This window comes from Hyaena hyaena, unplaced genomic scaffold (assembly GCF_003009895.1).
Source record: "Hyaena hyaena isolate Hyena2069 unplaced genomic scaffold, ASM300989v1 scaffold_13, whole genome shotgun sequence".
NCBI classification, from domain to species: domain Eukaryota; kingdom Metazoa; phylum Chordata; class Mammalia; order Carnivora; family Hyaenidae; genus Hyaena; species Hyaena hyaena.
In genome coordinates this window covers 7,518,936-7,536,700 of record NW_024080645.1, presented here as the reverse complement: position 1 = coordinate 7,536,700, position 17,765 = coordinate 7,518,936, and the positions used below count along the sequence as shown (strand labels likewise).

General features: G+C 40.3%; 1 protein-coding gene across 1 annotated transcript in view; it reads right to left on the bottom strand.

The window, feature by feature from the left end:
• The window catches only part of LOC120219913 (neuronal acetylcholine receptor subunit alpha-5-like), a 37,259-nt gene that overhangs the window by 285 nt on the left and 19,209 nt on the right, over window positions 1-17,765 (bottom strand). Inside the window, exons 2-5 of the mRNA XM_039216832.1 lie at window positions 11,746-11,897; window positions 6,792-6,836; window positions 5,149-5,258; window positions 3,352-3,396 (exon numbers count right to left, since the gene is read on the bottom strand). Coding sequence (XP_039072763.1) covers window positions 3,352-3,396; window positions 5,149-5,258; window positions 6,792-6,836; window positions 11,746-11,897 — 352 coding nt within the window. The remainder of the gene's footprint in view (window positions 1-3,351; window positions 3,397-5,148; window positions 5,259-6,791; window positions 6,837-11,745; window positions 11,898-17,765) is intronic.

Below are 17,765 nucleotides of genomic sequence, written 5' to 3'. Positions count from 1 at the left end.
GAGCGTCCACAAGCTTTGAGAGACACTGCACAGTTGATTAATGTACTTCTTGATTTTTAATATATTATAAGTGACATTTTTAAAAATGTTTTTTATTTATTTCTGAGAGAGAGAGAGAGAGAGAGACACAGACAGCGTGAGCAGGAAAGGGGCAGAGAGATAGGGAGACACAGAATTCGAAACAGGCTCCAGGCTCTGAGCTGGCTGTTAGCACAGAGCCCGACACAGGGCTTGAACCCACGAACCATGAGACCATGACCTGAGCCGAAGTCGGACGCTTACCTGACTGAGCCACCCAGGTGCCCCTACAAGTGACATTTTGGACATACTTTTAATAAAATTAGAATTTATACTACTTGGGTATTTTATAATAAACTAAAAAAATCTCTTTTATTCATATAACATAGTTTTTTCTGTACTTTTTCTTGTCCAGCAGTGCTTACTTATTTTAATTTTTAAAGAGAATCCAGCCTGAGGTTAATCTCAGGCCAAATTAACAACTGGTTCAGAATAACACAGATTAGAGGGTGCCTGGGTAATTCATTCAGTTAAGCGTCCGACCCTTCACTTTGGCTCAGGTCATGATCTCACGGTTCATGAGATCTGACAGGGGATAGCCTGCTTGGGATTCTCTCTCTCTTTTCCAAAATAAATAAAAAGAAAAAAAGAATAATATGTATTAGCCGTTATCTTCTTTCCACCCCACAATGTGCACTATTTAGTTTTGGATTCCCCGGGGGCCATTTTAATCTAAGTTCATGAATTCAGATCTGCTGGCTGGACCTCATTTCAACCCCCATTTTGCAGCCTAAGCAAGGAGCTAGCTCAGCATCTACAAGTGACCTCAAAGTGAGACAGGCCCCTGAGCACCAGAGGCTTCCCTCACAGGGCCTTCCCTGGCCCTTGCCTTTAGGGAGCACGAGGTCCCCCACAAAAACTCTGCCCCCTCAGCTGTAAGATAATGTGGACTTTAGGTAGCTATAAACACTCTACTGCTTTTCTAAGTTCCCGCCTGAAAATAAATACCATTTACTGGTCCCAGGGGGATGGGCCCTGGCCCTTTTGCACAATACTTTGCAGACATTTATTAATCCAGACATTAATCCAGATCATTATTTAACTAATATCTATATATTTTTTTTATATTTTTATTTATTTCTAGGAGAGAGAGAGAGACAGTGTGAGCAGGGGAGGGTCAGAGAGAGAGGGAGATACAGACTCTGAAATAGGCTCCAGGCTCTGAGCTGGCAGTCAGCACAGAGCCCAACGTGAGGCTCGAACCCACCAACCGCAAGATCATGACCTAAGCAAAAGTCGGACACTTAACCGACTAAGCCACCCAGGCGCCCCACTGATATCTATATTTTTAAGACTCCATTGATAGCTTCAGACCTCATAAACTAATCCTACTACCATGAAATAGACATTTTACAAATCCACAAGCATTTAAGTTTTTTCAGAAATCTATGTTATATGTTCCTTCTGTGAGGACTATAGTTTTATCAGATTTACTTTGTCGGCTTCCCACATCTGCTAGAAATTTTTCCACAAAAAAAAAAAGTTTAGAAATGGGAATTCATATAATATAATGGGGACTACTCAAAGTAAATTCAATTATGAAAATACTACTACAGTCTTAGTTTTAAAAATATCACACAGTAAGGGGTGCCTGAGTGGCTCAGTGGGTTAAGTGTAGACTTCAGCTCAGGTCATGACTTCATGGTTCATGGGTTCAAGCCCCACATCAGGCTCTGTGCTGACAGCTCAGAGCCCACTTCAGATCGTCTGATTCCTTCTCTCTCTGTCCCTCCCCCTCTCAAAAATAAACATTTAAAAAATGTTTTAATAAAAATATTATGCAATAGAAATAAAGAATAGTGACAAGATTAAAATTTGACACTTTGAAAGAAAATCTAACATCACATTAGTAAAATGTATTCATGTTCAATTCTTACATTTTAAAAATGAGCCTTAAATAAGCCAATGAGAGTTATTTTTCTATAATAAAGTTTTAAGCAAATTTTTGGTTTTAAGCAAATTAAGCATATTACTAAGCACTATTTCTAACTTTCACATGAACATTGTGACATATACAACACCCAAGAATATCTTACTGCTTTCAATTTCACTAGCATTCTCTTGTAAATGGACAAGAAAAAGACATATTCTAGAAAAAATATCTTGGCTGTATTTATAGAGCCTACATTAGGCTCATTCTTTAAAAAACAAAATAGCTTTTGATAAATTATAATGCCAGTTGTGCCTACAGATTACCACAGAATTCAGAAACAAAGTCACAGAAGATAGAATTAAAACAATCACATCAGAGGCAAAAAAACAAATGGCAGTATTATTACTCTTTAGAGTAATAACAGTTGGCACAAGATGAAATTGCTAAAGGGGAATGGAGAGGTGAGATCTACATAGATGCCCATTTGGCAGATGTTTTAACTGAAATTTTGGTAAAGATCTACTGAACAGCGTGTCAGCATTTCTGGCCCTCAATCTCCACTTAGTCTTGAGAATGGAAGCAGACGAGCATTTTGTAAACACGTGTCACAGACCTCACGGACGTCATTCTCCTTCATGACGTGTCTTGTAATGTAGCGGATGGAATCAAGCGCAGCTTCCAAGGTGTTTCTAGAAGACTCTGGTCTACTACCGCCCTCAGTTCCCTCCCTCTGAGCGAAATACCTATCTACGTGACTTCTCATGCACAGCAGTTTGGGAAGCTTGTGGAGAAATATCTTGCGGACCCAAGGTGCCATTGCATCGTGTGTTGAGGAAGAACGATGATGGATGTTGATAGCGAAGACAGTCACCATGATTGACAGCGTCACAAAAATCATGGTGAACACCAGATACTCTCCAATCAGAGGTATTACTTTGGAAGACGAGGGTATGATCTCTTCAATAACCAGAAGGAAGACAGTCAGAGAGACCAGGACTGACGTGCAGAGACTGAGCTTCTCACCTTCGTTTGAGGGGAGATAGAAGACAAGCACAGTTAAAAATGAGAGCCCAATACAGGGTATAATAAGGAACAAGGTGTAAAACAGAGGCAGACGCTTAATTACAAATGAGTAGGTGACATAAGGGTACCAGCAGGAGCCATCTGTTCTGTTTCCTTTGCTTCCCGTTGCACTCACAATCTCCCATTCTCCATTGTCAAAAAAATCTCTCTTGTCCACATTCTGGTCCTCTAAAATTATATCAACCTGTGATCCATCGTAAGTCCAAGAACCAAATTTCATGGAGCAGTTTTGGAGATCGAATGGGAAAAACGTGACATCTATGGTGCAGGAACTTTTGTAGTTTGCGGGTGGAGTCCAGGTGACAGTGCCATCATACCTGACGACTGCTTTCGTGCTGGCCCCTTCAAAACGTCCATCTGCACTAAAATAAATACACGCACATAACAATGCAGAGACTACACAACACAGGCCTTCATGAGCCTGATATGAAAGAAAGCTGACACCATGGCATGAGATACTTTTTAAATTATTATGCTTGAGATATACCTGCTCAGGTAGGGGGCTCTGTTTTAAGGACATCTTGTGTAAATATCTGACTGTACTAGAACTGAACTCCTTCCACATCTACTCCAGGACTGACAGTTGATCTCTATTTCACAAAATCCTGAGATTTTTGATGCTGAAAGATTTCCCTTTACACACAAAATATAATTAGGCTATTGCAACAATAAAATATTAGCCAGAACCTGAATCCACAGGTCTAGGCTCTCCACACATGCTCTTCGCCTCCATCACAAATACTGGACACTTACTACGGGGGCAGGAAAGAACATGAGCTCTAAGTTGTGCCTCTCAAGTTCTGCTACCAGGTGAGCTCCTATACTGGAGAAGTCTGGCAGGAACATAGGATTTCTTTGAAATACTGTCTTTTATCTTAAAACTCGTGTGACTTTTGCACACTACTCTTATACATTCATGTTTATTAAAAATGTTTTTCAGAGACTGGGGCGCCTGGGTGGTTCAGTCAGTTAAGTGTTGGGCTCTTGATTTCAGCTCAGGTCAGGATCTCCCAATGTGTGAGTTCAAGCCCTGCATCAGGCTCTGCATTGACAGTGCAAAGCCTGCTTGGGATTCTTTCTCCGCCCCTGCCCCACTCACATGTGTGTGCTCTTTCTCAATATAAATAAATAAACTTTAAAAAAATGTTTACTGTGACCTAGAGTAAAATGGTACTCTGGGAAGCTGTATCCTACTACCTTATAACTTTGTTCCCTCTTTGCCTATTAAGAAACACGGAGGGAAAAGTGTTTAAAGAGTAACATTTTTCACATAGCATTTGCTCTGTCTTCATGCCAAATGCTTGACTGCAGATAATACAAAGTGCTTTAGGATAAGTACAAATTCCCAGGATTTGCCCCGGAGTGGTCCTAGAAAAAAATGAAACTCATACCCAGAATTATCCTTTCACCGAGTTAAAAACCATCCTCAAAATACATCTAGGTAGGGTGCCTATAAAGATGAGTTCACTCAACATTCCCCATCATGGGATAATTATAATATAGTATTTAAGCAAAATTGAAGGATGCACATTTGAACATTAAGTATGACTTCGACTATTTTTTAAACACCCAAAAATCTTGAAGGCAAACTGCCAAATATATAGTCTATTAAATAGAAGGATAAATAGGGATGTGATGTGAACCCCACCCTGCCACATGCAAACTGTGTGACCTTGGACAAGGTTATAATGCCCTCACCTGTCAGAAATGCCATTTTAACAGTAGTGTTGGGAATCAAATAAAGCAGAAAGGCACCGCGCACACAGCTAGGCACAGAGTAAGTTCTATGCGTGAGCTCATGCGCACACCTGCCTCTAATGCTAGAATAATGGGACTGATTATAGGGGACACCCCCCCAATTTCCTTACACCTTTCTGGACTTCTCAAATGTTTTACATGTTTTAGAAATCAAAGAACACTTTTATGATCAGGAAACAATACACCAAAAAAAGGAGAGGACCCAGAGAACATATTTGGAGGTTCACAACAGAACACAAGATCAAGTCTTCTGATTTTAAAGGTAAACAATTTTTGGAAGGAAGAAAAATTACTAGTGCTTAATATACAAGCATTTTTTAAAAAAACATAAAGTAATATTTAGGAGTGTGACTTACTTATCAAACAAAACAATGTCTGGGGTCCAGAGAGAGTCTGAAGGGACACGTATAATTTTTATTCCACCATAGTCGCCAGGGCGCCATCTTAACTTTACATCTATCCACTCCTGCAAAGACAATGGCATCAGTTTCAATAAATCAATAGTCAAGAGTTGTGAAAACTATACTCTTTATGGCAAGTCCAGAAATTCTAGACATAAAATCATCTCTACTCGGCATAGAGAAAATTCACCTCCAAGTCCTTCTTAAGAGTTAGAGAAGCACAGCCCTGCGCCCTGTGCGGTGGCTCCGGCCCTGGTCCTCCTGACACAGATGCAGACCTGTGGCTGGGGGTGTTCACAGCGCTGCTGGGCACCTCCTGTCCCACCAACTGGCCATGCCCAGGAGCCACAGCCATGGGCATCTAAGGTCCGGGTTTAAGGCAGACATTCTCTTTTCCAGCTGCATTGTAACTGGCTGGACTAGTGCATGCAGGGGAATTGGATTTATTACACGTTCCACATGTAAACACCTTGTCCAAGCTCCACATGGAGACAATTCTGTGATCATGTCAAGTTAAGACTTGCACCCCAACAAAAGGATACAGGCCTTGCAGGGCTAGGCTCAGGGGACGGGTAGTGGTATCAAAATAAGGGTCATAAAGAGCAAAGGGAAGCACACAACAGCAGCTGAAGACATAGGTATGATGGCCTTGAAGAAAAAGCAGTCCTTTCTAAAAAGGAGCTACGGGAGCACCTGGGTGGCTCAGTCGGTACAGTGTCTGACTTTGGCTCAGGTCATGATCTCATGGTTCACGGGTTCGAGCCCCGCGTCGGGCTCTGTGCTGACAGCTTGGAGCCTGGAGCCTGCTTCGGATTCTGTGTCTCCCTCTCTCTCTGACCCTCCCCGGCTCTCTCTCTGTCTGTCTCTCTCTCTCAGAAATAAATAAAAAAATTTTTTTAATTAAAAAATAAAAAGGAGCTACGTATGTAAAAATAATTCATCACCCATTCCCAGACAGCTCCAAGTAAACACCACAATCCTCACAATGGCCTAGATGCTGGCTACACCACTGGCTTCCCACTGCTTCTGTGACCTCATCTACACACCCCTACTCACCTCTACCCACATCAGCCTGTTTGCTCCTCCTTAAACACACCAGGTGCTCTCCGGCCTCAGGCCTTTGCACTTATACATCCCTCTCTGTCTGGATCACTTCTCCGCTAGATATTCACAAGGCTTCTTTCTTCTCCTTCAGGTCTTGCTCAAACATGACCCTCTGAGCAGCACTTTCCCCAAGCTCCCTATTTAAAAGTACATTCCCCACCCGTCCCGTATCCTCATTCCCAATGTGTTTTTCTCCAAGCTTGTCCACTTCCGAGATACTGTAACAGCTTACTTATTTCTCTCCCCTGACTCGAACGAAGTTCTTGACAGCAGGACTTCTGTCCATTTTGTTGACTGCTGTTTCCCCAGTTGCCCAGAACAGTGTCTGCTGGACAGCAGCCGCCCGGTGCTGCCTGAACGAACACGAGGACCGCATCTGCCCTCACCCTTCTCCACCCTGCCGACCCACCGAGACCACACACTCGTGCCTCTCTGTGCTGCTAGCCCTGGGGCACCAGTGGCCAGCCAGGTGCCCTTCTGAGTTTTATACACACCTGTTTCAGCCAGACGTTCGTTGTCATTAACTGATTTTTCTCATCCTATAAAACAAAAATTTAAATAATGCAGATTATTTCAAGTACAGAAACAACATTTCTATAAATAAGAATTTTCACAGTTTTATACAAACATTCCTGTTCATATAGTACCTACATCCTGCTCATTGATGCAGCTCTCTGGAAATGCAGTATCATTTTTCCAGCCTAATCTCACATTACCCCTTTCCAGATGCTCTGAATTTCAGCTAAACTGCCCTGCAGCACACCACTGGCGTTAGATTTAACATTCACACACTCCACTACTCTACATCCTCAAGTCTAAGACACAATCTAAGAAACAAGCACATACATTAGTTTATGTACTTAGCACTAAGAAAGGAAAAGGCTGACAATGAATTTTAAGTTGCCACTAATTATAATACACATCTTGATTTCAGAAGTGCTGAAGTGTGGAGAAGTGCGCACATTAGAATGAGATGCGCGGTCTCTGTGCCTTCCTGCAGGGCTGTAACTGGTAGTTCCGTTCTCCGCTGAGGCACAGACGTGACTCTCTGAGGGGCGGCTATGTAGGAAAAGAATACTGGGGTCACTGTCCTGAGTGGCAGCTTCATAAGCTTTCACAGCCTGCTTTTCTAGAAAGCTGGGGTCTTTGATATTTGCTACTTACACCTTCCTGCCATTATATCTTTGCTAAGACCAGTTTTTCACTGAATTCTCAAGGCCTAATTAAAGAGACATCTCTTCCAGGACATTTTACTGAAGTATCATGGAGCCTACTGGACCAGTACATCATCGTGACGACCAAGCACAAGTACACCGTGGGCAGGACAGGCCCACAGAAGGCTGAGGCAATCCCCACAGCCGGGGAGAGGGGACAGAGGGTTAAATGGCTCATTCCAAAATACATGAGTGGTCTAAGAGAAAGGAGGGAGGCAGAAGGAAGCACCTCCCTTGAGACAAAGACATCTGTGATGTCCCTACATGGGAACAATTACTAGGAAATACTGCATGGCCATCACTCTTACACTGTGGTTCCGAAGGGCAATTGTCCTGGAGTAAAACACTGGAGCTGAAAAGGATCTATAGATTTCACCCGCTGCAAACCATTCATTCTGCAATTATAGAAACTAGACCAATGAGGCAACTTGCCTAAAATCACACCACAATTGGTGGCAGAACTGATGTCAGAACTCAAAGCTCCTGAGTTTACGCTCCGTGCCACCAGTCCTACTGTCTACCCCAAAGGCACACACCATCCAGAGAAAGCTGCTCTCTGCATCAGAATATTCCCAGTAGGCCTGAGTTCTAAACAGAGGCTTTAACAGTTAGGAAAGTTCTGGTATACTTACCACCTGTGACACTGTAAGGTAATAGGACATCTTTGAGAAGCTAATGAAAATCATAGACCTCTTCCCCCAGAAAAATGTGAACACACATAAATTGTGCACTATGGACTAGGACCTAGTCAATACCCAGTATCCTCAACAGGAACACAGATACAAGAACAGTACCTAAGTTCACCACTGGCCCCAGATGTGGGAGTTAGCCACTGCCTTAGGGGATACAGCCTAACGTAAGGTCACCCAGGGACCTCCCAAGCACCTTTAATGTGCTCAGCACAATGCAGGATGCAAGGAAACGAAACAAAACCTAGGAGGAAGGCCAAGCGCAAGGCTGCACCCAGGAGGGCGAGGCACACGAACAGAGACGTGCCCGCGCGGAAGTAGAGCAGAAAAGTGTTAGGGGTAAGAGTTTCTTAACCTGACCATAAAACCAGCATCTAACAAGCAAGCCAACGTGGAAATTTGAGAGCGAGAGAGAGCTCGAACACGTAGGAAATAAAGCAGGAAACTGAGCGAACTTTGAGGAGGAGCCACCACACATGACTACAAGCCTGGGGGGAAAGAGCTTAGCGGTTAAAGGGACATAAAGCCTCGATTCTCAAGGTCCAGGGCCCTTGGCTCCTCTCCCTCCACGCTTGTCCTCTTTTTCTCTCATGGTCACTGACCTTACATGTTCTGGGCTCTTCTCACAGGAAGCAGCCCGTCCCCGACTTCTCTGCTGGGCTCACCCTTCCTTCCACCACCTTCTATGAATGTTCCTCAGAGATAAACTTGCCTGCTTTCCCTGCTCGCTTTAAAACTCTTCCGTCCAATGTTTTCAATACTCAGCCCTGGGTCAGGGTCTCCACACTGACAGCCTCCTCTCTGCCCGCAGAGCCGGCACGGACTTTCCCAGGGCCTCAGGAATGTAGCACAATCACCCGCCATCACAGCGGAGCATCATCTCCTCAGCAAGTGAGCGCATCTTCCAGATCCATCACCCTCCCGTTCCAACTACTCAGGCTTCAAAACCGGACACCTCCCTCCATGTTCAGTGGTCACATCCTGCTCCAGCTTCTGCCTGGTCTTCGGACTCGCCTCCGAAGCTCCTCATCTCTTGTACTTCTCAAAACATGCATTTGACTGTCCTACGGCTCTTCCTAAAGCACTGCTTTGACCACATCTGTTGCCTGTCACATCTGTCATTCACTCAGCACCTGCCCTGTGCCAGGCACCACGCCTGGGACAGACGCGAGGGATGAAGCATGGCCGCTCTGAGGGTGCCACGCTGGAGCACACAGGTGCCAGCGGTGCAAAGGGCTGCGTGAACAGGGGAGACTGTGTTAGGAACTCTGGAAAGATGTCACAAAGCGTCAGACAAATAAATTTGGCCTTGAAAGATAAGTGACTTTTTCCAAGAAGTAAAACTCTCCAATTGAAAAATGGCAGGAGAGACAGCACAGTGCAGGCCCCTCCACCGCCCATCAGACCATCCCGGGGAGTGGCCTCCAACAGGGACCTTTTGATCTGAACAGCTGAACAGAAAGGCTCTTCAGCCTAGATCGTACTGCTCCTTGCTACTCTCCTCTCCGTGTGTCTGAGTCCCGACAAGGCCAGCTGGAGGGCCTCTGCCTGCATTCTTTAATGACCTAAATAATCAAGATCTGAGTCCCCAAATTTTTGTGGTATCACAGTTTAGGACTGCAATGTCCTATAGTCACTACACTCACTTGCTGATGGTCCCGACTAGAAAGACAGGTCTTTGAGACCAAGCCCCACTCATCTCACTACTTCCCTATTTGTACTTATATTGAAAATCTCCTAGCAGAGGGCAAAGGACACAACACAGTCCATATTCACTGATCTTTCTGGAGGCAATTAAGGTCATATCATTAACACACTAGACTTTTAAAAGTGTATATCCTTTGGGGCGCCTGGCTGGCTCCTTGGTTAGAGCAGGTGACTCCAATCCTCATGGGCATGAAGCTTACTTTAAAAACAAAAAAAGGAGAGGGCACTTGGGTGGCTCAGTCGGTTAACCATCTGACTTCAGCTCAGGTCATGAACTCACGGTTCGTGGGTTCGAGCCCCGTGTCGGGCTCTGTGCTGACAGCTCAGAGCCTGGAGCTGCTTCAGCTTCTGTGTCTCCCTCTCTCCCTGGCCCTCCCCTGTTTGTGCTCTGTTGATCTCTCTCTCAAAAATAAACATGAGAAAAAAAAGGAGAAATTTAGATATTTGTGTACAAATATACTCATGATTGTCATTTATATTAGGAAATATTGGGAATTAACTTCTGCCAAGAGAATATTTAAATAAATTATAAATGGAAAATCATATAGCCATTAAAAGTATATTTGAAGATTACATAATGATATAGGGAAATGTTCTTCCTATAACAACAGACAGGAGGGAAAATGAGCACTGAGTAATACATAGAAGTGTGAAATCACTATATGTTGTACACCTGAACTAACACTGTATGTTAACAAACTGGAATTAAAATTTTTTAATTTGGGGGAAAAAAACCAAAGGGAAAAAATTCTTAATTACGTCTAAATTAGTATTCCAATTTTAAAGTATACATGCAAAGAAAAAACTGGCAAGAAAAGCAGCAGAATGTTCACTGGTCGTCTCTGGGTGGTAGAATTATAGTCGATTTTTATTTCCTTATTTGTATTTGTTTGCACTTTCCAAATTCTCTGCAAAAATTATGCATTGCTTCTCAAGTTAGAAAATAAAGGCATGCCTAAAATGTTATTGTACAACCTCTCTCTCCCTCTCTCTCTCTCTCTCACACACACACACACACACACACACTCTCTCTCTCTGTTTTGGGAACACAGCAGGGAAATAACTATTGATTGACATAATCAGAACAAGAAGAAACTAACTTAAATATCAGCATTAACTTTTTAGTTTGAATAGAAAGGATCTCTTGACAGTCAGAACAAGTTACAAGGGAAACAATACTCCCTGGTGGACGTCATAGGGGAAAATCTCTGGTACAGTTTAAGTGTGATATTGAAACAATGATCTGCTGAGATGCTTTTTGGTCCTAAAAATCTACAACTCTACTCTTGAACTTTTTCTCTTTAACATGTTGATTTTTAACATATCTTTAAACAAATTTAAGAAGAAACTTCCATATAAAATGTTTAATATCTTTGAGCTTATTAAAAATAGACATTATTTGAGGCACCTGGATGGCCCAGTCGGTTGATGGCCTACTTCAGCTCAGTTCATGATCTAATGGTTCATGGGTTTGAGCCCCACATCAGGCTTTGAGCTGACAGTGCAGAGCCTGCTTGGGATTCTGTGTCTCCCTCTCTCTCTGCCCCTCCCCCACTTGTGTGGGCATGCATGGACACTCTTTCTCAAAAATACATAAATATTTTTTTAATGTTTTTAATCGACCTATTACCAAAGATTTCTAAACTACACAGTGTTATATAAAAAGTGTATTCCTATGTCTATTGAGTAATAACTATCTTTCCCTGCTGAGTTCCTTTAGGAAAATGACTATGTCTCATTTTCCTTTGTAAGCCAGGCCTCCCAACACAGCGCTGGGACACCCACAATGCTCTCAGGAAGCCTGATGAAATTGAGTGTGTAATGATATGCACACCTACCACATCCACTAATTGAGATATTGCAAGGCCAAACTTTATTTTTATTTTGTCTTTCAGGTATTCCACAGGACGAACCCATCTTTCGTAGTCTTGAAATAAATCCTTAAACAAACTATCTTCATGTTTTGCAACACAGGATGGTTCAGCTAATCCTGCATAACAAATTTTTGAAAGTTAGTGTATTAACTTCTCTCCCACCAAATACTTTTACTTTAAAAAACATTTGGCTTTATCAGTGAACCAAACTATTATTTAGGCTACTAATGGAGCTCTTAAAATAAAATATTAATACAAATCTTTATGACCAATAAAGGACACTGTAGTTCAGATATATTTCTTAGTTAAATCAGATTACTCACATGGAAATACACTGAGTTCCTTAGGAAACATTCAGTACTTAATAAAGAGTATTTTAACAAAAGTTTTTAAGCTTTTAAATAAGTTACTGGGGCTAGGGAGGGGTTGCTTGCCATAAAATTCTAAACCTAGAAAACAGATATGTTTCAGTAAAGTTCATTTATCAACTGTAAATATAAAGTACATAAGCTTTAATTTACATGATTTTAATATACAAACATATAAATGTTGAATGAATTATTCAGACTTGTCATACCTTTGTTTGCTATACATTTGTATAAAATTACCTTAGGACCTAACACTTAATAAAAAGAGAGAAAAACAATATTTTTAAAATTTTAGATGCCACAGCCAAAGACTGGTTAGATTTATGGGTCACAATTATGTTTAGACTTCTATGGAGCTTAGTCAAGCATCTCTAAAGAAATGAGAGTTTTCAGTGTTGAATGGATTGGAGTCTCTGTTAGGGATACGTGAAATGTGTGAAATCCAAGCATGACATTGACTCAAGACTCATGATTTTACAAAGAAAAAACATTTACTTGAACCAAAATGTCACTGGCTTATTTATCATTAAGTCCACATGAAGGGATTTCTAGCTCATGATGGTCCTTCCCCAACCTCAACAAAATGGTCTAACAGAGAATTAGCATTTTCACAAAATCTTCTCTCTTTATTCTAACAGACCATGTTTTCTAGTGGAGCTATCAAAGAGTATCTCATCCCCCAGCCAGAGGAAATGCTTTTCCTGTCAGACCACTGCATCTTTCTTCATCAAGAGTACAGTTAATTCCACAAGAGCTTATGTCTTGCTCCCCTTAGCAATTTAGGATACTTGATTTAATCCCTAAATACCATAGATTTTCCCACCATGCCTCCCATTAAAGACCCCGTATGTTAAAATGCAGAACATTGGTGGGGCGCCTGGGTGGCTCAGTTGATTAAGCATCCAATTTTGACTCAGGTCATGATCTCGCGGTTTGTGGGTTCGAGCCCTGCGTCGGGCTCTGTGCTGACAGCTCGGAGCCTGGAGCTTACTTCAGATTCTGTGTGTGTGTGTCTCTCTCTGCCCCTACTCTGCTCGTGCTCTGCCTCTGTCTCTCAAAAATGAATAAACGTTAAAAATTTTTTCAGAAAATGCACAGCGTTGGAGAGATTTCAATTCAACTAGAATACTATATACTGGAGAGTCATTCTTTTTATTGTTCAAAAGCCATTAATTTTAGAGCTTCATGTTAAAATAGCATTACTGGGGGACCTGGCTGGCTCAGTGGGTACAGCATGTGACTCTTGATCTTGGGGTTCTAAGTTCAAGCCCCACATTGGATGTAGAGCCTACTTAAAATTAAAAAAAAATTTTTTTACATGAAAGTAGCATTACTGAAACATTTCTCCTTTCCTAATCCTGTTTAAAAACTTTATGGCCTCTGAAAAAAAATTATAACCTCTGAAACACCAAAATTTTGAGGGTATTTTTGGAGGATAAAAATAACAAATAAAATGTATTTTAATAGCACCTAAGAACCTTTTGCCTTAAGGAAAAAGATACTAGCTTGAATGGCCACCTCAAATCTTCTTTGGAAGAAAGTGGGTTGGATATAAATAAATTGATAAATTAATCCCAACATTCTACTAATGATAACCCTTAAGATACTGCCTTGTAAATATCTTCTTAGTACATCCAATATTAGAAATATCATTTTTTAACATAATTTTACACAAATGGCAGATACTAATTAATGTCTGTGGTATTTTAGCACAAAACCTTAATCATGCATTCAACTCTTAGAAAATTTTCAGCTGGTTCTAAATGTTTTAGGTTTATGCTGCTCATGAAACTCAGAATGTTAAAAAGGAAAAGAGCCAATGCATTCTCCTCACTTCAGAACAAGGATCTATGTTGCTGGTCAGCAACACCAGGACTACAGAGCTGGTTAATGACAGGAGCTGTGAAGGCACCCAGGGCTTCCCTCCACCTGTTGCTCTTCCACCCTAACATTTTCCACCTTGTGACAACTCTGTAAAAGTGCTTAATTAGTGCTACACTCTCTGAGAGCTCCAGCACATACTAATTTTTGCTCATTCAACAAATATTTATTGGACGTGTGCCTCATATCAGGCACTATGCCAAGTATTAGGATCACATGGATAAACAAAGACGGTATCTACAGTCCAGTAGGAAAGAATGACAAAGTACACACGATACAGCATATATGCTAAAGTCCATAGTAACTGAATCAGGAGCCTCGGTGGCTCAGTCAGCTAAGGATCCAACTTTTGGTTTCAGTTCAGGTCATGATCTCACAGTACATGCTTGGAATTCTCTCTCCACTCTCTCCTTGCCCCTCCCCCACTCACCTTCTCTGTCTCTTAAATAAACTCCAAATTTTTTTAAAAAAAGAAATGAATCAAAAAGAAATATTCTTTTTTAAAAGTTATTTTGAATAGTTAACATTCTACTCAAAATAAATGATTTAAATCAATTACTTTCGACCTTGGTTCCTTGGAATTCCAAGGCATTTACTTTTTTAAAAAATTTTTAATGTTTATTTATATTTGAGAGACAGAGAGAGAGAGACAGAGCATGAGTGGGGAGGGGCAGAGAGAGAGGGAGACACAGAGTCTGAAGCAGGCTCCAGGCTCTGAACGGTCAGCACAGAACCCAAGGCAGGCCTTGAACTCACGAACTCAGATCATGACCTGAGCCAAAGTCAAATGCTTAACCAACTGAGCCATCCAGGTGCCCCCCAGGGCATTTATTTTTCATACTTTTTTTCATACTATTTTTGATCAAGATTGTATACTATTTAACATATTCTATGTTGTTTTCCAATTACATCACATAAGTCTTGGATCTCCAAAGAAACCAATGTCCTAAAAGATAGAAATCATTTCTATACTTTAGCATTTCTAACAGCCCTAAGTATAATGCTGATCACAACAGTTCCCTTAATACATTTTAGTTTTCCTTCCCTTACTTACTTAAAAAGAGAGAACTAGGAGAAAATATTTGCAAATCATGTATCTGATAAGAGACATATATCTAGAATACATAAAGAACCATTACAAATCAATAATAAAAAGATCAAGTAACTCAATTTTAAAATGAGTAAGGGATAAACAGCAATGTAAGAGAGTTTTTTGACAGCACTTGGGTTTTGCCAGTCAATTTATTTTAGACATTGTAAAATGCGTATAGAAGTTTTTCATTCAGGTGTTAAATGGTACCTTCTCTGATGACTGACATTGGACATCTTTCATGTGCTTTTTGACAATTCTCATACCTCATTTTGCAAAGTGTCTGTTAAAATATTTTGTTCATTTTTACTGGGTTGATGATAATGGGGTTTTAAATGATACTTACATATTCTGTATGTAGTCATTAATTAGATACATTTATTGCAAATATTTTCTTCCATTGGTGGCTTGTCCTCTTATTTTTTGAACGTGTCTCTTCTAGAACAGAATTATTTAATTTTTATGGAGACTAATCAATTTATTCTTTTTTAACCTATAAGATATTTGCCTATCCTAAGGAAATGAAGATTTTTCTCCTGTGTTCCCTTATGTTTCCTATAATGTTTTATACTTTATCCTTTGTGTTGGACTATGATCTATTTATAGTTAAAATTTGTGTATGGTATAATGTAAGAGTCAATGTTCTTTTCCTTTGTTTATGAATGTACATTTCTTTAAACATTGTTTTAAACTATTCTTTCTCTAATAAATTCCACTAAATTTCTCATGGAAATATTAGTAAAAATCATGCATTTGTCTATGCACATGTCTATTTTCTTCTGTTGAGTCGACCTAGCTTGTCTTTAAGCCAAAACCACAGTATCTTTCTTACTGTACTTAACAGTAAATCTTCAAATCATATAATGTAAATTCTCTTAACCTTGATCTTTTATTTTAGAATTGTTTTTGCCATTTTAGATCCTTTGTAGTTTAATATAAACTTTAGGATCAGTTTGTTAATTTCTATTAAAAAAATCTTTCTGGAATTTTGTTTGTGGTGTATAAACATATAGAGCATAACTGGGAGAATTTATAGCTTCACTATCTACAATCTCCAATTCATCAACATCATATACCTTTCTTTTAATTAAATTTTTCTTTTTTTCCTTAGCAATGATTTTAGTTTTTATTGTACGATTCCTGAATGTTTTATTGAATTCAAATTAAAATGTTATATTGTTGATACTATTAACAAAAAAAAAAGAGTAAGGGATCTGAATAGACATTTCTCCGAAAAAGAACAGCCAATAAGTATCTGAAAAGCTATTCAACACCTTTACCATGAGAAAAGTGCAACTCAAAGCTACCATTTCACACTCGCTAGGAAGGCTACAAACACAGAGATAGCAAGAAGTATTGAAAAGGGTGCGGAGACACTGGAACCCTCATACATTCCTGATGGGAATGTAAAATGGTGCAGTCGCTTTCAAAAATATTTGGCAATTCCTTAAAAAGTTAACTCCAGGGTCACAATTGACTTTGCAATTCCATTCCTGGTACATACCCAAGAGGAATGAAAACAGCTGTCCACACAGAACTTGTACGTGAGTGTTCACAGAAGCACTATTCCTAATAGTCAAAAAGTGGAAACAATGCAAATGTCTATCAAATGATAAATAGATAAAATGTGGAATATCCAATGGAATATTAATTTTCTATTAAAATTAGTGAATTAATGATACATGATTCAGATGAACTTTTTAAGTATTTAAGTATTATGCTAAGTAAAAGAAGTCAGTCACAAAGACTATATATTCTGTTATGTTATATTATATTATATTATATTATATTATATTATATTATATTATATTATTCCATTTACATGAACTATCCAGAATAGGCAAATCTACAGATACAGAAAAGTAGATTGGTGATTGGTTAGGAAGAGGATGGTTTGAGGGAAGAGGGAGATAAAAATGTTCAAATATCAATTTTGGTGACAGTCACAATAGCCTGAATATACTAAAAATCATTGAATCATGCACTTTAAACAGGTGAATTAAAGGGTATGGGAATTACATATGGATAATGCTGTTACTAAAAAGAGAACCTCACAGTGCCTTGGTGGCTCAACCAGTTAAGCAGAGTATTCTTGATTTTGGCTCATGTTGTGATCTCATGGTTTGAGAGTTCAAGCCCCCATGCTGGGCTCTATGCTGACAGTGCAGAACTTGCTTGGATTCTCTCTCTCTGCCCTTTCCCCATGTGTGCTCTATCTAAATAAATAAACTTCTAAAATTAAAAATAAATAAAAAGAGAACCTCTTTATGACTGATCTATGACTAAGAAATACATGTACAATACAACAATGAATCACATTTGAGAAAATGTGACAAACAATACAGATATAACCTTCAGAAAAACTTCATTTTAACGGTCACCCCACAAGTTTTCCTTTGCAAATAATAAAAATAAAACCAAATGTGCAGGAGAGTCCGAAACAGAAAAACCTCTGCACGGGGGAGAAAAACCTCCGTTGGAAAGACCGTACTTGCCAAATACCTGCACACCAGGTCCCCTCGCGCCAACTGGTCCTGGAGGGGGCTGAGCAAACAAACTGCTTCTTTGTGCTGCTCCTGGAGGCTAGACTTCGGAGTGGTGGCGCGCCTGCCGCCATTGTAGCTCCCGGGGGGCTGGGGCCCCTG